Source organism: Canis lupus, chromosome 32, assembly GCF_048164855.1.
Source record: "Canis lupus baileyi chromosome 32, mCanLup2.hap1, whole genome shotgun sequence".
NCBI classification, from domain to species: domain Eukaryota; kingdom Metazoa; phylum Chordata; class Mammalia; order Carnivora; family Canidae; genus Canis; species Canis lupus.
The window spans coordinates 40,889,356-40,909,998 of NC_132869.1; the positions used below are offsets into that span (position 1 = coordinate 40,889,356).

Genomic DNA, 20,643 nt, shown 5'->3' on the forward strand with positions numbered 1-20,643 from the left:
GGGTGGGGATGGGGGAGCAGAGCGCAGGGAGGTGGAAGCGGAGAAGGGGGGCACTGAGGCACGGCTACAGGGCAGGCTGGGGGCAGAGGGTTGCTAAGACCAGAGCTGGGGGGAGACAGAAAGCCAGAGCCCTCCGGGCCTGGCCCCTTCCTGGGCTCCTGGCCCCACCATCTCCTTGCAGTTCCCTGGCCAAAGAATGAGCCTAGCCTGACGCCGGCTACCCCACCCAGATGCTCCCCACCCTGGAACAAAAGGGAAGTGGCCCCTGGAGCCAGCCTGCTCCAGCCTGGGGCTGGGCTCAGTCACCAAGCAGACACTTGTTGTGGCAACGGTCCCTGGGGACGCATCCCGGGGAACAGGACAGCCAGCAAGAAAGATGGGGGAGCCAGAGTCCCCAGCCCCTCCGGCCCCCAAAGCTGCCCCAGGCCTCCCAGACAGCGGCTCTGTAAGTCCTCCACACCCGCTGGTTCTGGGAGGAGGAGGGGTTTACCTAGAGGGCAGGTGAGTTGGGGTGTCCCGCCTGGCAACCAGAAGTGTTCCCAGAGCGAGCACAGGGAGGACCAGAAGATCAGGCCTGCGGGCGTTGGCCCCCCCAGGCCCCTGGTCCCAGGAACCTTCCACTGGGCCACCAGCCCCAGCCCCGGCCACCTGAGCCCACACCTGGGAACCCCGAAAGGGAAGACAAAGGGCTTCTGGGAAAATGCCTTAAAGTGACCATTGTCTCCTCCTCTTGGAGGTCCAGAGCCCTGCATCCTAGAAAGCACCTGGGCCTGGGCCAGCGGGGGCGGGCAGGCGGGCGGGCAGGCAGAGAGGGCTTGCAGTGTGGGCCCAGCTCACGGGGGCTCTGGGGGCGTGAGGTAGACGGGGGCATGGGAGAGGAAGTGGGTCAGCCCTGGCCGGGGCCCTGCGCTGCCCGCCTCGGTGACACCTGCTCCCTGGGACCCCAGTTCCCAAAGCATTTGCTCTTCCTCTGTGGCAAGAACACCATTGCACACCCCCGACCCGGATCGTCACCCCAGCTTGCCCATGAAGTGTCTGAGCAGGCAAAGGCCTTACTTAAGGTCATTCAACAGATGTGGGCAGAGGCTGGATTAGAACCCAGGGTTCTAGACTCTAGGCAAGGCTCTCTGCCTACCCACCCCCCCACCCCTGGCCACGTGGGATAGTCAGAGGCAGCAAAGCTCTAACCAGAGAGGATTACGGCAGGAGGCGACCGGTGGGGTCAGGGGTTCTCTATGGAAGAATAAGCAGGGCCCGCGAGGCCAGAGCTGGGGCCAAGCCCCTCACCAGCCCCCGGAGCGCTCGGCCCGGCCCTGTACTTCCTCGGGCCCCGAGCTGAGTCCAGGAGAGGCAGGGCTCTGAGCCACAGACCTGAGGAGGAGTGACTGATGGTTGGGCTCGGGGTCTGGGGGGTCTTCTTGGAGAGGAGGGCCCAGGGTAGAGCCTTGCAGGTGGGATAGGATTCTGGGAGGCTTGGGAGGGGAAATGGGAATGGAACGACAGACGGTCCTCCAGGAAGCCCACGTCCAAGCCAGCCCCACCCCCAGCCTCATTGTCTGGACCCCTTCCAATTAGCCCCCCTGGCTCCAGCCCGGCCAATTAGGCTGGGGCCGGGGTAAGCGCAGGACAAGGCCTCCCCACCCCTCTGAGCCTCACTGTGCAGAAGCACAAAAGGCACCATCTCTGAGGCAGCAGAAAGGAAAATAAAGAACAGTAGGAAGAGAAAATGCACTCCTTTTGTTTCTTTGCCATAACCTTGGGCTGAACAAAGAAGCGACTGCCTCCCCCTCCGGGAACCTGTTTTAAACAGCAATTTGCACAGAGTCGCTTGTGATTTGGAGACTCAGCTGACATTCAAGGGGAACCGGGAGCAGGGATCTGGGGCGAGCAGGGCCCTGGCTCTAGGACCTTCTGTAGCTCTGGACTGCCCTGGATCCTGAAGCAGAGCCCCGGGCTGCCTCAAGAGTGTGGTGGGTGTGAGATCCTCCAGCCACAGCACCCTCAGGCGCCCAGGGCACCCTGCCCTCTGCCAAGCCTGCCAAGTGCAGCCTGGAGCCCAGCCCCTCGCCCTTGGCCGTGCATCGCCTCCCGACCTAAGTGGGCCAGCCCCGCTCACGTCCCCTCCAGCCGATGGGGCTCTCTGGCCTCCCTGGTCCTCCTGCCAGTGGTGATGAGGTTCAAAAAAGAACGAGGAAAGGAAGAGTCTAGTCTCACGGCCACAGATTTCTGCTGTCACACTGTTCCATGGAACAGAAGGGGAGCCCCACTGGGTCGGCAGTGGCCGAGGGTAGAGAGGTCATGGATTTAGTGTGTGACCCTGGGCGTATCTATGAGTGAGGGGATCCTTGGCCAGCATGGGCCCTGAGCCCTGGGAAAGGCCCCGCCTTTCAGCAGATGTTTAGCACAATCCCCCTCCCCGGACCCGTCACGCCCTGCCCCCTTGAGGCAGCGCCCTAGAACTGGGCCCTTGCTCAGAGCTCGATCTCAGGACCTGGGGGAAGGCAGTACCAATTGCACAGGCTGCGCGTATCCATTTCATTTTAAAGAGATGAGGCTAAGTCCCATTGAAGGTATTGGAAACCTTAGATTGGCCGAGAGTGGGCTCTCAGGCATCCTGAGGGGACCTGCAGGAACTCCGTCCATCAGGAGATGGCAAATCTGGCCGGAGCAGTGTCGCCAGTCCAAGGGGTGCCCGCCTGGCCCTCTTCCCCACCCTGGGACGGCCACTAGAGTCTACAGAGGGGAGGGGAGGCCCTTGCATGATGTCGGGGTCTCCTGGGAGCTGGAGGGAGAGCGTATCCGTGGTCCCTGGTGGGAAGGGGAGCTCCGGGCTGGGGGCAAGGGGATCGGGGATGGCTTCCTGACAGAGGTAACAAGGCTTCAGAGATAGAGAGGGGCCCAGGCCCAGGGTGGCCGGCCCATGGTCGGAGCGGTCATGGCCAATTTCTGAAGGGGTCTAACTTTGCCAGAACAGATGGCCTTGAAGTTCAGAGCTGGAAGTTCATCACAAGGGCACGTGGGAGCCATGAAGGGCTGCAGAGCGCAGGGACAATGTTCCGTTAATCTACTGCCGCGTAGCAAACCAGCAAACCGCCCCGGACATCGTGACTCGAAGGGACCACTTTTTCCGTTTTCTCTATCTCTGTTCTTTGCATCAGGGGCGTAGTGGGGCGGGCTGGTCTCTACCCACCCGGACACGGACCCGGAGGGCAAGGGGCCAGAGCAGCCCGGGCTGGGGGTGTGGCTCCTCCCCCACCATTAGTTGGGGTTCCTCGCAGCCCCGGGGTCTCGGGGTGGCAGGGTTTCTTCCCTGGAGGACAGCAAGTGTTCCAGGAGGGAGGCGGCAGCCGCGAGAAATCCCGGAACCTCACCGTGCACAGTGCGCGGTGCCCTTGCAATTCTCTGAGACTGGCCCGGGTCCAAGGGGAGGGCGCTTCGACGCCAGCTCTCCCTGAGAGGAGCCGCACAGCGTTGTTAGCCACCTTTCACCTACCAGACAGGGTGCCTGTGCTTTGAGCACAGAGAAAGCCCAAAGAAGCAGAGAACCAGGAGGCCTGCCTGTAGGAGGAGGCTACAGAGATCAGACCAGCTGGTCAGCAGCAGTCGGAGGGGGAATGCCACCAGGAGATGCCCCTCCAAGCAGAGGAAATCCCGGGATGGGAGTGGAAACACTCTATTATTGGCTGGGTTCAGGCCCCTCTCAGGCTGGTGTAGGGGTACAGCGATGCCAGGAAACAAGCCTGGTCAGACCTGGGGCAGGGAAGTGGGGGTGCGCAGTGGGAGGTTGGCAATCTCTCTATCTCTGACTCAGAAAAGCAGCCCGGATGGACCCTAAGAGCGCGTCATGGCTTGAAGGGGATCACACGGCCCTGGGTGATGTGTAGACCTGCCCTCCCCCGGGAGACACGGGGCCCAGGACAAACAGCCCCAGGCCCAGGGGAAGGGGCAAGGTCGAGGGCAGAGTGGCACCTTACCCGACCCCCTTAAAGACCGTAGCCCCGGTTCTCCCACCGCAGGTTGGCTCCCTGGGCCTATAGGACAGTCCTTCAGCCACGTCCAGTGAGCCCCACGTCACCGCAGCTCTGACAACCGTTCCCTGTGGGCCTCAGCTTCCTCCCTGGGAAGTCGGGATGAAAATGCCTCCCCTGCAGGCTCCTTGTTTGAACCAGAGAAAAAGTAGGGAAAGGGCCTGGCCAGTGCAGGCGTTCACCAAGGCGGGGTGGGGAGGAGGGTGCGGGGCAGGAGGGGGCTCGGGTTATCAGGCCCCGTGGCCCTCGCGGGCCCCGCCTGGGCCCAGTGTTCATAGTGTGACTTCCGAGGTGGATAGAAGGATCTGGTCTGATTTGCAAAGACTTAGGGTGTGTGTGTGCGTGCGCGTGTGTGTTTAGTACACTTTGTAGACGACACCCAGGTCTCGCGGGGTTGGCACTTGCTGTATCACCGTGGGCAAGTCACTGTCCTCTCTGGCTCCATGGGCGATTTTTGGCAGAGGACACCCAGCAGGAGTCCGAGATGGAGTTCACAGGCAGCTGCGGGAAGATGGACAAGGGCCTTTCGGAGGAAGGACAGGTGTGGGGCTGGACAGCAGGACAGCAGGACAGCCCCGGCCTCTCCGCCACCCCCGGCGCCACCCCCACCGGCAGAGCTGAGGCCGCTCCGCCCATTCCCGCTTGGCTGAAGGCAGAGCATCTGTGGGAGGCGGCTGCCCTCTGCGGGCGGCAGAGACAGACAGCAAGGCCGGAGCCGGGGCTGCCGGCGGGGCCTGGGGGCGCCCCGAAACCCAGAGCTTAGAGGGCTGCTCAGGGAAGGGCAAAGGAGGGAAGGTGAGTGCTGGGCCCAGCAAACCCACCGCCGGGTTCAGGCTCATTACCCCCCCCGCCCCCCCTGCTCTGCACCCACTCCCCCCACTGCAGAGCCCTGCCACCCTCACTGCCTGGGCTCGGACACCTGTCTACACCTGCCCCAGCCTCAGGCTTCTTCCTTCCCCTTGGAGAGTAAAGGCCCCCCCTGCTCCTACCCCCGCTCCAGCCCCAGCCCTCCATATGCTCCTCCATCTCCTCACTCTCCCAGAAGTCCTCTCTCTGTGTACCCCCACACCTCTCCCCTACCCGGTGTCCCCAGCTCCCTCTGTCCCTTCTCAACCTCACTGCCCCCCTCACCCCATCCCCCACGTTGTGGCATTCAGAGCCCTGGCCAGGGTGACCCCTGCTCACCCCTGGTCACCCCCTCCAGGCTGTGCCCAGAGGCTCCCTCTGCAGATCAGAAGAGAAGCTATTGAGCCTTTTCACATTCTTATTTTTTTTCAAAAACCTAAATTGTGAAATGTGACCCACATGGGTTGCGTCGAACACACACACACACACACACACACACACACACACACACACACACAACCAAATTCTTAGAAAGCAGATGCTCCCGTAACCACCGGCCAGGTCACTAAATAGAGCATCGCCAGCACCCAGAAGCCCCTCGTGCCCCCTCCCCTAGACAGGACCTGGGCACAGGCCCCTTGCCTGGCTTCGGGCCTCTATCCTGTCACCGCCCAAGTGTGCCTCCCCAGGCCTGCGTCCTAACAGCCCACGGCTTGGCCTTTCTCTAAAGGGCATCACACCCCGCGGGTCATCTTGCGTGTGGCTCTCTTGTTCCACTTCACGTGTGAGATCCGTCAGTGAGGCTGCCCGGGGCTCGGGTCCTTTGCACGGCTGCGTGGTGCTGCTGCGTCCCTGCGCCCTGTCCCGGAGGAGGTCCTCGGCGTCTCGCCAGCTCTTGAATGCTTTGAGGACGGGGTTTCCTCTTTGTACCCAGGTTTTAAGGTCATCTGCAGGCGGCAGGCGGAGCGTCTCTTTTACCCAACATACCGTTACCCAAAGACCCTCCTCCTTTCTGAGCTCTGCGGCCTTGGCTTTGCCAGCCGCTTTCTGGCTCTTGCCCTGAACTTGAGGGCTCCTCTCCTGTTGCCGCTTTCCTTTATCCCGGAGTGCCCCCCACCATTCTATACTTCCCTAGACTCTGGAAAATCTTCCGAGGCTTCCCTTGAACCTCCACAGGCTGCCCTCCTCACCCCACCTCCAGCCATAATGTTCCCCAAACTTGACCACCCTCAACTGCCTGTGACCACCCCACACCCCACACGCCTCATGCCTCCCTAGGCGGCACCTCCTCCTCCCCACTGGGTGCATGCACCTCTTCCCTGTCCCCCAAGACCACAGACCCCTCCTCCTCCTCCTCCTCCTCCTCCTCCTCCTCCTCCTCCTCCTCCAGCCCCTGCCCTCATCTCCATGCCTGCTGCCTCTGCTTGCTCAGGTCCCATCTCTTGTCGCTGGCCCACTGCGCCTGGCCTGGTTCCCTCTGGGCTGGGCAGGTAGGAAGGGTCTTATCACGCACACGCACATGCACACACACACCTGCCCTGTGTCTTTGGCCCTTCAGTGACCCTACAGGACAAGTCCAAGCCCCTGACACTAGCCCTCAAGGTCCTCTTCTGTTTGCCCTGCCCCTCTCTAGCCACATCCCTGCACTTTCCTCCCTGCACCCTGCTTTCCACTAATTGCCCTGCTTTGTTCCTCATCACATACACACCTCCCTGCCTTTGCCACTGTGTCTCTTCTGCCCAGAGAACCCACACCCACACCCACACCCGCACCCCTGCATAACAGCTTCTCATCCTCAAGAGTCAACTCAGATTATCAATTCTTCCAGGAAGCCTCCCAGCCTAGGTTAAGAACCTCCTTTGAGTTCCCCCCTGAAACAGGCACTTCCTGCCATCTCCTCTGTGCAGATAGGACACCCCACAGGCCGGGAGGGACAGTCGGGCTCCTCTGTGCTCCCTGGCCCCCCAGCATGGAACAGACCTGGCACAGAGTGGCGCTCAGCAAGTGTTGGTTGGCTGCATGAGTAGGAGCTGCTTCCAGCCTGGGCTTTATAACTGAGTCTCTGTGACTTTGGGCCTCAAGGCATTTCTGGTCAACCTGGCCGTAGTGGCTACAGGTATGTTTAAACGCCCCCACTTGGATGACACCCCTCAGATCCCACCATGAGAACGTCTGAAGGGGGAGGGGGGAGTAAGTATTGTCCTCTCAGGCTCTGGTGAAAGATAACCACGACCCTTTCTTTTTAGTTAATGACGAGGAGGGTGAGGAGTGGGCAGGCCCTGGGGTCTGTAACATGGGTGATAATCATACCTTCTATGCCTGGTACCCAGGGCTAGTATAAGACTAATTCTTTTAAAGCACTTGTAAGGGGACACCCGGGTGGCTCAGCAGTTGACTGCCTGCCTTCCGCCCAGGGCGTGATCCTGGAGTCCCAGGATCGAGTCCCATGTCAGGCTCCTGCATGGAGCCTACTTCTCCCTCGGCCTGTGTGTCTCTCATGAATAAATAAATAAAATCTTTTTTCAAAAAATAATAAAATAAAAAAATAAATAAAAATAAAATAAAATAAAATAAAATAAAATAAAATACTTGGCAGGTGGTACAGGGACCGGAGCCAACGTCGTCCTCTGGGCTAGGGCCTGAGCTGACCCTCCGCACACCCACTCACCCTGCAGCCGCTCCCAGTTAGGGCTATTTTCCTGCTCCACGTATGAGGACCCGGAGGCTCAGAGCTCAGCTGCCCCCCTCACGGAGTGGCAGAGGGGTTATCTGAATCTCACCTCAACAGAGCCTGAGAGCCCAGAGTCCTGTGAGGGACCCCTGGGTGAGAGCGGCACAGAGGGCGCTCGGGGTCAGACACGGGAAGAGTCGGTGTCCCCAGAGAATGTGCTAGCCCAGAGGGGAGGCGGGGAGAGCGGGCACCCTACCCACCAGCTCCAGAGCAGCCCGGGAACTGGGGGAAGGAGAGGGCAGAGAGGCAGAACCACAGCGGGAATCTGGGACGCGGTGTCGTGATCTCAAGGCCGGGCTGTGACGCAGAGCGTGGCCCTGGGCCGAGAGCCTAGCCGGGCTGCGGGGACAGGTCAGGGCCTCGCTGCCGAGGTCGCTGCTCAGCTGCAGAGGTGGGTGAAGCTGAGAAGGGAGGTGCAACGCTGGGCGGCCACTCCTCTGGGCCCCATGGGCAGAGGGCGCTGGCTGGGCCAGAGGCGCAGGGAGGCAGGCCAGGGTCCTCTCCACCCTCCCAGGGAGGCGGCACCACAGACGGCAGCAGGCCAGGGTGCCGGAGCGGCCTGTGGGAGGTCTCTAGGGCTGAGTTCCAAGGCGCAGAGTCCCAAAGGACCCGCTGCCCTCCCCCTAGCAGGGGCCATCTGGCTGAGGCGAGGACACCCCTTCGGGAGTCATGCTCTCCCCCGCCTCCTTTTCCCTTGCTCTGAGTCTCAGCTCTCTTCATTTGTCAGGAGGGGAGGATGTTAGAAAGAGAGGCTCGCTCACCCCCAAGACCGTGGAACTCGAGAACAATAGGACCTTAGAAAGAGTGGGGCCTGGATGAGAGGAGGGGTGGCCCCCCCAACTCCCTGCATGCACACGTGCATACGTGCACACGCACACCCCCATGTGGACGATAAGAAGACCAGGGGCAGTTGTGGGAATGGGGGTTCTCATGTTCAGCATGAGTGTGGGCATGAAGGAGGGCACAAGAGTGTGTGCAGGAGGGGAAGCGTGGCTCCCATGCCTGAGAGAGGCCTCCATGCGAGCCCTCGGACTTGGCATCTGAGTTGCCACAGCACTGGAAGGGGACTGGTCCACACCTGAGGAGAAGGCTGGGACCAAGGCCAGCCAGGAGGATCTCAGCCCGCCACCCGCCCACACCCCGACTGCCGGGCCGGGGGCTCCAGCATCTGGCAGAGCTGTTCCCTGCTCGGGGCCGCTGTCCCCCTACCACTACCCTGGGGGCCCCGTCCTCGATCAGGGAGGCCCATGGCTCCCTGTGGAGCAGATGGGAGAACTCCTTCCACCTCCACCCCGAGGCAGTCTTGACCTCAGACACAAAGGACAGAATGGGGCTTGGGGACATCAGATGGACACTGGCCACTCCCCCATCACTGCCACTCAACTTCTGTAGACCAGTTGAGCTCAAGTCAAGCCAGGACTCATTCTTTCTTCTCTCTGGGTGAGGCCTCCACCCCTCCTCTATCAAGGAGGTACAAGGAGCGTAGCTTTTTTTTTTTTTTATTTATGATAGTCACAGAGAGAGAAAGAGAGAGAGGCAGAGACATAGGCAGAGGGAGAAGCAGGCTCAATGCAGAGAGCCCGATGTGGGATTCGATCCCGGGTCTCCAGGATCGCGCCCTGGGCCAAAGGCGTGCGCCAAACCACTGCGCCAAGCAGGGATCCTAAGGAGCGTAGCTTTTTGAGTAGAGGTGGATTCCAGGGCTAGAGCCACATTTGCAAGCCAGTTGACCTTGGACATGTCCCTGAAGCCATCAGAGTCTCACAGAGTCTCACAGGATCCTCTGAGGCATTGTGTAGGCCCCTAACAAGGATCAGTAGTCATGCTTCTCCTCCTCAGAGGGCCCTGCCAGGAGGCGGAGCAGAACCCTCCCTGCTCCACAGAAGTCTGGACAGGGCCTCACAGCAGGAGGAGGGGCCATGAGGGCCTGGGGGCAGGGCCCATTGGGAGCATCCAAACTCAGGGCTGAGAAGAACCCATTACTGCTGAGAGCTGGGAGGGTCCCTGGAGGAGAACCACGGTATGGAGGCTTCATGTACATAAACAGACTTGAGCCAGGATTCATTTATTTTTTAATTCATTAGATGTTTTTAGCTTTTTTATGTGAAGTACACACATTCAAACAAATGCACAGAACATAAGCATGTTCGCTGCAATGTTATATCATAAAGTGAACATGTGTGTGTAAGCCCCACGTGTCCCACAGGTCAAGAAGTGTAGCACTGCCAACACCCTAAAAACTTCCTCACACCCCCAGTCACTGCCCCGACTGCCCCACATAGATCTCACACCCTGACTTCTAACTCTAGTGCTTCAGATTGCCTGGTTTTTGTTTTGTTTTGTTTTTTAAATATTTTATTCATTTATTTGAGAAAGAGAGAGAATGTGTGCAGAAGCAGGGGGGGCAGGCAAAGGGAGAGGGAGAAGCAGACTCCCCGCTGAGCAGGGAGTCAAGGTTTGGGGGGTGCTGCTCCGTCCCAGGCCCCTGGGATCATGACTTGAGCTGAAGGCAGACACTTAACCAACTGAGCCACTCAGATGCCCCAAGTTTGCCTGGTTTTGAGCCAAATCTATATGGAATCATAGGGTAGGTACTTCATGCCCAGCTGCTTTTGCCTGAGATTTTTTTTTTTAAGATTTTATTTATTTATTCATGAGAGACACAGAGAGAGAGAGAGAGGCAGAGACACAGGCAGAGGGAAAAGCAGGCTCCACGCATGGACCTGACGTGGGACTCAATCCCGGGTCTCCAGGACCAGGCCCTGGACTGAAGGCGGCGCCAAACCGCTGAGCCACCCTGGCTGCCCCTTTGGTTCCAGATTATGTGTGAGAGATTCCCCCCTGTGGTTCCGTGTAGTTGACGCTCATTTATTTTTACTGCTGTCTATATTCCATTGTATGAGTAGAGTGTGTCTCCGTTCTAGTGTGATGGGCGTTTGTGTGATTTCCATTTGGGATTCATACAAGTGATGCTTCAAGGAATGTTCTCACATCTGCTTCTTGATGCATGGATGCACTCGTTTGTGTTGGGTACACACACAGAAGTAGGTGAGGATCGCCTACATTCAACCCGAATAGTATCCAGTAGGCAGGTGTTTCCCCAAAGCAATGGTGGCCCTTCAGGTCCCCCCAGCAGTGAATAAGTATTCCGCCTGTTTCACACCCTCACCCACATTTGACACCATTGGGATCATTTTGTTCCGTTCTTGTCATTCTAATTGGTGTATCGTAGTATCTTCTTGTGGTTTTAAGTGACTAATGAGGGTGGGCACCAATTCACATGTTTATTGACTTATTCTATCAAGTGCCAGTTCAAATCTCTTGTCCATTATTCTCTTGGGTGGTCTATTTTTTCTTATTAATTTGCAAAAGTTATTTTTCCATCTGAATATGAGCCTATCATCGTCGTGGGTATTGCAAATATCTCCTACTGGTCTTGCCCATTCTTTTTTTTTTTTTTTTTTTAATTTTGGGTTCAAGTTTTAGTTTATTTTTTTTTTTCAAATTTTTATTTATTTATGATAGTCACAGAGAGAGAGAGGAGGCAGAGACACAGGCAGAGGGAGAAGCAGGCTCCATGCACCGGGAGCCCGACGTGGGATTCGATCCCGGGTATCCGGATTCGCGCCCTGGGCCAAAGGCAGGCGCCAAACCGCTGCGCCACCCAGGGATCCCTGGTCTTGCCCATTCACCATTAAATATATTTTTAAAAGGTTTTATTTATTCATGATAGACACAGAGACAGAGGCAGAGACACGGGCAGAGGGAGAAGCAGGCTCCATGCAGGGAACCTGACGTGGGACTCGATCCCGGGTCTCCAGGATCACGCCCTAGGCTGAAGGTGGCACTAAACCAGTGAGCCCTCTGGGCTGCTCGCATTAAATATTTTAATATTTTAAAGATATTAAAAGAAAATAATATCTTTTCATGAATAGAGGCTCTTAACTTAAATAGCCTAAACTTATTAATCCTTTCCACTCTGGTTTGTGCTTTTTTTTGTGTCCTGTTGCTCAAAACCTTTCCCTCCCATTAGTTCTTAATGATATTCTTGGACTTGTCTTTTAGAGGCCTTACTGTTTTACCTCTTACCCTTCGATCTCCACCTATCTGGAACTTAATGTTGTTTATGATATGTGAGAGCAGCCAAGTTTCCCTTTCCCTTATAGATATCAGATGGATGCAGCACCATTTACTACCATCGCAGTCCTTTCCCGCAGCCCCCAAATGCCACCCTTGTCATGAATTAAGGGTCCATATACATGTGGGTCTGTTTCAAGTCTCTCTATCCTGCCTCTTTGGCCTACTTATCAATCTTTGCACTGATATAACTCTGTCTTAATTACTCTAGCTTTATCATAAGTCTTGATAGCCAATAAAGCAAGTCTTCCCAACTGTTCCTTTTCAACAATATTTTAGCTATACTTTCCCTTTTATTTCTCACACATTATAAAATCAGCTCGTCTATTCCTACACACACACACACACACACATACAGTTATTATTTTTTATTGGGAGTGCATTGAATCCATAAATCAATTTTGGGAAGAACTAATTCTTTAAATACTCCATCTTTTAATCCATGAAAATGGTATGACCCTCAGTATATTTAGATTTAAATTCTTTTTAATTAGATGAATAATATATGGATATATTTATTTTATTTTATTTTATTTTATTTATTTATTCATGAGAGACACACAGAAAGAGAGGCAGAGACCCAGGCAGAGGGAGAAGCAGGCTCCATGCAGGGAGCCCGACGTGGGACTCGATCCCAGGTCTCCAGGATCACGCCCCGGGATGAAGGTGGTGCTAAACCGCTGGGCCACTGGAGCTGCCCATGGATATGTTCTTATTAGAAATATAAAATTAGAGGGCAGCCCAGGTAGCTCAGCGGTTTAGCGCCACCTTCAGCCCCGGGCCTGATCCTAGAGACCGGGGAGACCGGGGATGGAGTCCCACGTCAGGCTCCCTGCGTGGAGCCTGCTTCTCCCTCTGCCTGTGTCTCTACCTCTCTCCCTCTCTCTGTGTCTCTCATGAATAAATAAATAAAATCTTTAAAAAATAATAAATATAAAATTAGAGTGGAGTGCCTGGGTTGCTCAGTCAGCTAAGTGCCAGACTCTTGATTTCACCTCAGGTCATGATCTCAGGGTCATGAGATCAAACACTGCATCGTGCTCTGTGCTGGGGGCATAGAGCCTGCTTAAGATTCTCTCTCTCTCCCTCTTTCTCTGTCCCTCCATCCCACTCCCCTATGACTCACATGCTTTCTCTCTCTCTCTTTCTCAAAAAAAAAAAAATATATATATATATATAATATACAACTAGAAATGAAACAAGTATTCCTTTTTTTCTTTCTTTTTTTTTTTTGAAACAAGTATTCCTTTCCCTTCCTAAACACAACAGTAGCCACTCTTCTTATATATCTATGTGCACACACATACACACACACACACACCAGTTTTGGATGGGATCATAGTAATTTGCCACGTGCTTTTTTGCTTTTTTATTTAACAATATTGTGTAGACATCTCTCTGTGTCAGAACAATTTATCTAGGTCACTCTTTGTAAGTACTGCCTGTAGCTAGAGACTGAGTGTGCCTGAGTAGAAATCTACAGACTGAACTCACTGAGCATCTTGGAACATGTTTTCTTGCATGTCTGTGTGTTCCTTTAGGAGATTTAATCCTATAAGCAAAGAAACCCATTTGGATACTGCTGTAATTATTCGGAGCATACATAATAAAAGTCTGAGGTAGGCTGGGGAACGAGAAGAGGGATGAATTTCCCTTTCCAAAATAACATTGCTTCTTCTTGACAGTCCTGGGCTGTCAGTCACGGGACTGCCAGAAATGGAAGATGTAGAGCACGGCAGAGGAGTGGGCGAGGGAGCCCAGCGTGAGGGCAGCAGGGATGAGGAGGAAGGGGCCTGACCTGGTGATTAAAGCAGCCACTGAGCAGAAGTGGGGCGAGAAGAGAATAGGATGAGAAGCCAAGTCATACTTGTCCTGGGCAGGGTCCTATGCCAGTTGCCACACAGACTGACTCTGAGCTTTGAGATAACCCTGTGATTAGCCTGTAAGAGAAATCTGAAGTTCAGGAAGATGAAGGGACCTGTCTGGGCTCAGTGAGTCAGTGTCCACACTGGGCTTCTGACCAAAATCTGACCACAAAACCCCTGTGTCTCTAAGCTGAGCCTCTTACTGAACAATGCTGGACCCAGATGGGCCGATCTAGAGGTGCCAAGGCCTGGAACTCAACTGGGACAGGTGCTGGGGAGATGGGCCCCACACTGGCACCAGTTAGAGGGTATCTGGCCAGAAGGCTAGACAGTGGCAGGTGACAAGTGGTGTCTGAGGAGTCCCTGCTGTCTGGGAACCCTTCTCTAAGGAGCCAGTGGCCCACGGGCAGCAGGTTGGAGGCAGTAGCTGGGAGCCCGTCTACATCCCCGGTCAGCAGGGGGCCCAGGTAGGAGTTGGGAGCAGAGCTCCGCTTCCTGGAAACTTGTGCGCCTGGTGGGACCTAGGAGCCCCCACTCCCACATGCCAGGCCTCCGAAGCCTCAGGAATGCCACAGGCCACCAGGGCTTAGCAAACTGCCAGCCTCACTTCCCTCCACCCACCTCCTCTCCCTCTATCAACCTTCCTGGTCTCATATTTTGAGTCCCTCTTTCATATTTATATTTAAGAAACTCCCTTTTAAATTTTTTTTCTAAATAACAGTAGGGAATTTTTGTATTACAAAACAAATGTCATTAATGTAATCTACTCATCTCCTACACATACATGAAGGTAGACGTTAATTTTTTCCCCTCGCCAAGATTATCCTGATCATCCTTTTTAGGAAGCTGCTTCTAAACAAAAAAAAAAAAAAAAAAGGAAGCTGCTTCTACCACTTATTTTTTTCTTAAAGATTGTTATTTCTTCATGAGAGAAACACAGAGAGAGGCAGAGACACAGGCAGAGGGGGAAGCAGGCTCGATGCAGGGAGCCCGACGTGGGACTCGATTCCAGGACCCTGGGATCACGTCCTGAGCCGAAGGCAGATGCTCAATCACTGAGCCACCCGGGTGCCCCTGCTTCTACCACTTCTCAACATACTGTGCAGTTTCCCTGGATGGGGGCATGTGGCAGGATGGCACAGTGCTTAAGAGCACAGACTCAAGGGCCAGCAGGCCTGGGTTTCAGACCCTCTCTCTGCCACTCATTAGTTTTGTGACTGAGCGAGTTACACGCCTCTCCAGGCCTTGGTTTCCCCGTCAGTCGAATGAGGATGATGACAGGCTAGATTTGAGGCTCAGTGTGGGGAACTAAGTGAGGGAGGGCCTCGCCCAGAATACACTGGGTGTCTGATGAGCACCAGATACTAGGACTATCGTTATTCCTAACCAAAGACAGAGCCTGTCAGCCTGGCCTGACTTTATACACAAGATCTTGTAGCTGGATCCCAGCCTTGACCTCAAGTCTTTATCTGGGTCTCCTGGGCCTACCCAATGTCTCTTCCTGCCCCCTGGGATGGCCGGGGGCTGGGGCCAGGGCTCAGCCACAAGTAGCACTCAGTGGGTTCTCAGTGACAGGAGTAAGGAGGACAGGGATTAGAAAAGGGGAGAAGGAGAAGGCAGAGAAATGGTTTGGAGTTAGCCAGACTCTGGAACCCAGCCTCAGGGCCTTTCAAGATTTGTCACTTGTTTGAGTTCCTTCACCAGGTGTGCGAGCCCCAGGTCCCCTCCTTGTTGGCATCACGGGAAGAGCCACAGCCCCTGGGAGAGACCACCAGGGTGACTCCTCTCCCGTGGCCAGGAGGGGGGAGACCATGTCATAACCACCCACCTAAGGAGTTGCTAAGACTCAAGGGCACAGCTTGGAGTTCAGTCTGTTCGTTGGCCCGCTGACTTGCAAGTGTGGATGTGGGGTGGGGATCCCAGGGGGGCTGGGGACCAGCTTCTGAGCTCTGGGACCCACAGGAGTTGAACAACTACCGGCGGGCCATGCAGAAGATGGCAGAGGACATCCTGTCCCTGCGGAAACAGACCAGCATGCTGGAGGCCGAGAACCGCATGCTGAGGAGCCAGCTGACCCAAGAGGAGGGGGAAGAGGAGCAGGACAACAGCAACGCCCAGAAGCTGGATGAGGGTACACGGGCCACGGAGGGCATCCGGGGGCCGGCCTGAGCCCAGGCTCTGGATGGCGGGCCAGGGTGGGTGGAGCCTTTCCCAGGCGTGCCTGCCCCTGGACACCAGCAGGGGCCCACACCCTCTCAGGAACGGGAACGGAGACTCCAGTCCTCTGTCTCAAGCCCCGGGACTGAGAGACCCCTGCCCCCACCCAGCTGTGCTGAGCTGGAGATGCCTCTTCCCTGAGCCAGCTCCCCTCCCCCACCAGTGTCCATGAAGCAGAAACTGGTGCTGAGTGAGCTGGACATGAAGAAATTGAGGGACAAAGTGCAGTATTTGCAGAATGAGCTGATTCGAGTGAGCCGGGGCTGGGGGAGCTGAGGGGAGGGGAGCTGGGGGGTATTCAGCCAAGAGTCTGGGAGCAGATGGGAGAGAGGCATGGAGGGATGGGCTCACCGTAGTGGAAGGCTCAGGGGAGGGCCCCAGTGTGACCCGAGGCACCCCTTCTTTCCCCATCCCCCTCCTTCCCCCACCATCAGAAGAATGATCGAGAGAAGGAGCTGCTCCTCCTGCACCAGGCTCAGCAGCCACAGGCCACGCTGCTGAAACGGTACCAGGACAAGCTGCAGAAGATGAAGGCGCTGGAGGAGACCGTGCGGCACCAGGAGAAGGCAGGGGTCACAGGGGACAGCCCGCCAGGCGCCAGCCTCGGAGCACAAGGTGGGGAGACCCCCGGCCAGCCCAGCCTCTGTGCTCTGCCCTCCAGGTGATCGAGAGGATGGAGCGGGTGCTGGAGGACAAGCTGCGGGATTGGAGGGAGCCCCTGCTAAACAGGCCTCAGGGAAAGCCTCCCATGGGTGCGTCTGCTCCCCGGCCTTTGTCCCACCCCTGGGGGCCCCGGCTACCCGCAGCAACGGCTCCGAGGGCAGAACTGGGGCAAAGGATGCTACCTCCCTACGGATGCAGGCAGGGAGGGGCTCTCAAGGGTCCCCTGGGCTCCCTTCTGCCAAGGAGCCCCTCAGGATGCATCGGGACCGTGTGTGAGCCAGGCTGGAAAGAGAGCGGGTCCTGCTCAGACCCCAGAGGAGACGCCCCCTGTTCTGGAGCAAGCAGTCAGGGGCTGCCCGAGAGGAGGGGCGGCCTAACCCTTCCCGGTACCTCCTCGTCTCCCCAAGTTCTCAGGGAGTCTGCTTCTACAGAACAAACAGTACTGGCCTTGATGTTAAGCAAAGCCACCTAGAACTGGCCAACTGGGTGGCTCAGATGAGCTGGGGAGAAGCGGGGGGGCCCAGGCAGGGAGCCCCCGAGCCTCCCGTGCAGCCTCACTGAGAAGCCCTGTGTGCCCAGCCCGCGTCAGCCTTCAGTGCATGGGGTGTTGGCGGGGGGCGCTTCGGGAGGCCTTCGGGAAGCAGCGCAAGCCGGGGCTGCCTTCCAGGCACCCCAGCGTCATCCCAGAGCGGGGCCGAGGGGGGCCGAGGGGGGCCGAGGGCTCAGAGCATGGGCAGACCAGGGGCGGGAAGGAAGGAAAGAGAGCGGCAAAGAGCTACAATAGACCCAGGGCCAACAGGGAGCACTGGGGGCGGGTTCTAAGGAGCCTAGAATGATGCCTGAGGCCTGTGGCCCCGGTTCCGTGGGCGGCAGGGAGCCACGGAAGACTTGGGAGCAGAGGAGGAGCAGAATGGAGCACAACCGGGGCGGAGCAGCCCGGGGGCGTGCGGACGGGAAAGCCCATCTCAGAGCCTGTGGCCCGTCCGCAGCCTTCCCCGTGCTCCCAGCCTCCGGCCTTCCGCTGGGGACCGCAGGAGAGCCCCTGCCTGCCGACCTGTACTCAGCCTTGCTGGCAGAGAACTCCCGGCTGCGGGCAGAGCTGGAGAAGAACCGCCACCAGCCGGCCCCCATCATCCTGCAGCAGCAGGCCCTGCCGGTAAGAGCCACCAGCACCCACTCGGCCCGGGCCGCCCCAACAGGTGGTGGGTGCGTAGCGGTCTCACCCAGCACAATCCGAGTAGAAGACCACGACCAGGCGCTGGGCTTCCGGGGTCTCCAGCGCACCCCCAGCCCTCGGGCCTGCTCTTTTCTCCCGGGGGGAGCACACGTGGGCCTGCAGCCTCCACATTTGCCCTTGGCTAGCAGCCTGGGAGAAAGCAGGTCCCTCGTGGCCCCTGACCTTTGATCCCTATTGCCACCTGGCTGGCCTGCACTTGGACTCGGCGCCAGCCTCTCTGAGCTCTGTCCTGGAGCATTTCCTGGGATGGTACAGCCTTGGAGAGCCTTTTCCCCATCCCAGGAGGACCCCGGGGAGTTGGGAACAGGAGGAGACCTGGCAGAGAGACTGCAAGAGACAGATGGCCCAGGCCACTCCAAGGGCACAGAGACCTTGCCCGCACAGGTGGGTGTCCCGGCCCCAGAAGTGCCCGAGCCCCGCTCCATCTCCAAGGCTGCTGCCGGCACCCCTGCTTTATGCAAACCCAAAGACAAGACACTGGAATTACAGAAGAGGGGTGGGCAGGGAGCCCAGGAGAGCTCTTCTGTTCATCCCGGGACTTGCAGGAGGTGAGTTCTGTTAGAAAGCACACCTGATGCATGGACATCCAGGTAAAGTGCGGGGACAGGGGAGCCCTTGCTTCCATAGTCTTCACTTTACAAAAAAGACACCCTCCTCCAAGATTCCTTGCTGGGCGCTCTCGGGGGCTGCTTAGTGAGGTTTACGGTTAGAAAGTGACTTGCAGAAACTCCGCATAAGCGAAGTCCCTGGGGGAGGACAGGGGTGACAAAAGCACCTGCCATCTCAGGTCAGCTTCGGGAGGAGGGTTCGGCGCTGGGCCTGAGGCTCTGCACTGGGGAGCTGGGAACTCAGACCTGGCTGGCGTCTCCCTCAGTGGCTCACGGCCCCCCGAGCCCCCACGGCTGCGGACCCCGCGGGAGCCGGGTGGGTGAGTCTCCGCTCCGCCCGCAGGATCTCCTTGCCAGCACTTCGGACAAGTTCAGCCTTCTGGCCAAGCTAGAACGAGCTCAGAGTCGGATCCTGTCCCTGGAGAGCCAGGTAGGTGAGCCAGGCAGGGGCCAGTCAGGCTGGGCACACTCGCCACTCAGCCCTTGACCTTTAGGCTCCCAAGTACGGCCAGGGTTGTGACTCCGTGTGTGACCAGGGTCAGGGCTCAGCGTATTGTTGGAACTCAGAGAAGGTCTGTCCGTGTCTGGATCAGGCTGCCCCTCCCCACCCACCCCTGCCACACCTGATGTGTCTGGAAGGCAGCAGGCCCCCGGTGGCCAGGGCTTTGCTTTCTACCTGGAGAGGAGGCTCAGGCTCTGGTTGTCCTGGCTCGAGGGATGGGCCCTGCTGCCCAGCGGTTCCCCATTTGTCCCTCTCCGTGTCTGCAGTTAGAGGACTCGGCTCGACGCTGGGGACGAGAGAAGCAGGACTTGGCCACACGGCTGCAGGAGCAGGAGTACGGCTTGGGGCACCCCTCAAACTCCATCATCACTGATCTGCCCGTGAGTGATCCCTCTGGGCAAGCTCCGTGGGGTGCATGCAGTGGGGCTGGCAGCTGCCACCCCGACCCTGAGTCACTACTAGGCCTTGAGAAGCACTGTCAGGGGAACCTGCAGTCAGAACACCTGCGCCCAGTTTCTGCTCCGTTACCGTCAGAAGCCCTGGCCTGGTCTGCACGCCCCACTTGCCTGAGGGGAAGAGAAAGCCCCCCTGACGCTACCCCCTTCCCACGGGTGGTGGTGAGAATCAAGGGGACATGGCCGTGGATGAAGGGTTGTCCACACAGGCATTTCTGGAATGCTCTGGCCCTGGCTGTACTTTAGCACTGGATTTGCTCATGAGCAGAGTAGCTGTGGCCCCCACCCAACCCCAGAGCCCCAGTGTTCTCCCGTGAGCACTGCGACTTGGCACCTGCAATGCTGCACACCTGCCGGGGATGGGAACACGTTGCCAGAGAGGAATGCTGCTGGCCCCCTACACACAAACAGAGCTCTTCACGACCCCCTCAAGCTCAGCTCCAAGTCCCCAAGCCTCCCAGAGCAACACCCCTGCTAGCTCCTGCTCTTGATCGTCAGGGTTCTGCTCATTCCCAGACTTCCGAGAAGGGCTGAAGAGGATGGGGGGATGAGGGTGGGGACCAACAGGGAAAGCAGGGCTAGCTACCTTTGCAAACTCGCTTGCTAAGACCTGGGGGCTCATAGAGAACTGGGTGGGCCCGCCATGGTTAGACAGGTTTGGAACCCTTTGTGAAGGCATGGCCCACTGGTTTGGATCCTCTGAGGCCTGGCCTGCCAGGCAAGATGCTCTCTGATGGGTACCCCTCCCCCGGGGGGAGGGGCAGAGGTGCACTCACTTTGCTTTGCTTTACATACCACAGAACTCCCTGGCCCACACCAAGGACCACAGACGACCCTTGAAGCTGGACCCCTTGATGCCCAGCTCAGACACTAAGCTCAACAAGCCTTCAAACTCCCAGAACACCTGAGTCTTGGCTGATCTGAGTAGCTGGAGCAGGCCTCCCTCCCTGTGCACTGGAGAGTCTCGTTCCACCCCCCAAAGGACAGTATTAAATGGTGTAGGCCAGTGAGCCTTCGCCTCTTTCCTGGAGTAGGGCAGCCTAGGGAGCCCGGCTTCCTCTGTCCAGGTCCCACTCTGAGCCTGGACCCTCTGCTACGGCCCTATAGCCGCCTGCCTATCCCAGAAGCTACTATCTTGGGAGAGCCAAAGGCCCTGGAGGATCGAGGAGGGTGGGAAGAGAAGAGGCCTCCCAAAGTAGGAGCCCTTCCAGACCTCCAGAGGAAATGAGACCACCAGAGGCCAGCTCCACTGGGAAATGTGAGGGAGGCTGCGACTTTCCACTTGCCCCCAAACATCTCATATCTGAAATCCCTTCTTTCAAGTTTGATTTATCTGTTTCCTGGGAAGGGGAAG

General features: G+C 57.3%; 1 protein-coding gene and 1 long non-coding RNA gene across 7 annotated transcripts in view; one reads left to right on the forward strand and one right to left on the reverse strand.

Moving 5' to 3' along the window:
* Positions 1-20,299, forward strand: part of CCDC33 (coiled-coil domain containing 33) — an 88,399-nt gene extending 68,100 nt beyond the window's left edge. For 2 of the 6 annotated variants that reach the window (XM_072809604.1, XM_072809606.1), the window contains exons 12-20: positions 15,570-15,738; positions 15,988-16,076; positions 16,259-16,390; positions 16,486-16,576; positions 17,477-17,643; positions 18,007-18,108; positions 18,676-18,762; positions 19,101-19,214; positions 20,090-20,299. In XM_072809604.1, the coding sequence (XP_072665705.1) occupies positions 15,570-15,738; positions 15,988-16,076; positions 16,259-16,390; positions 16,486-16,576; positions 17,477-17,643; positions 18,007-18,108; positions 18,676-18,762; positions 19,101-19,214; positions 20,090-20,197 (1,059 nt within the window). In that variant the 3' untranslated portion in view covers positions 20,198-20,299. Of the gene's footprint in view, positions 1-15,569; positions 15,739-15,987; positions 16,077-16,258; positions 16,440-16,485; positions 16,577-17,476; positions 17,644-17,936; positions 18,273-18,675; positions 18,763-19,100; positions 19,215-20,089 lie in introns of those variants that run through there. The other 4 variants (XM_072809605.1, XM_072809607.1, XM_072809608.1 and 1 more) reach the window with 4 other exon arrangements.
* LOC140623274 (uncharacterized) lies at positions 2,522-6,060 on the reverse strand. The gene is made up of 2 exons (XR_012022940.1): positions 5,615-6,060; positions 2,522-4,529 (listed from the first exon to the last, which is right to left on the reverse strand). It is a non-coding gene; the product is annotated as an uncharacterized lncRNA (long non-coding RNA).
* Positions 20,300-20,643: the final 344 nt, after the last annotated feature.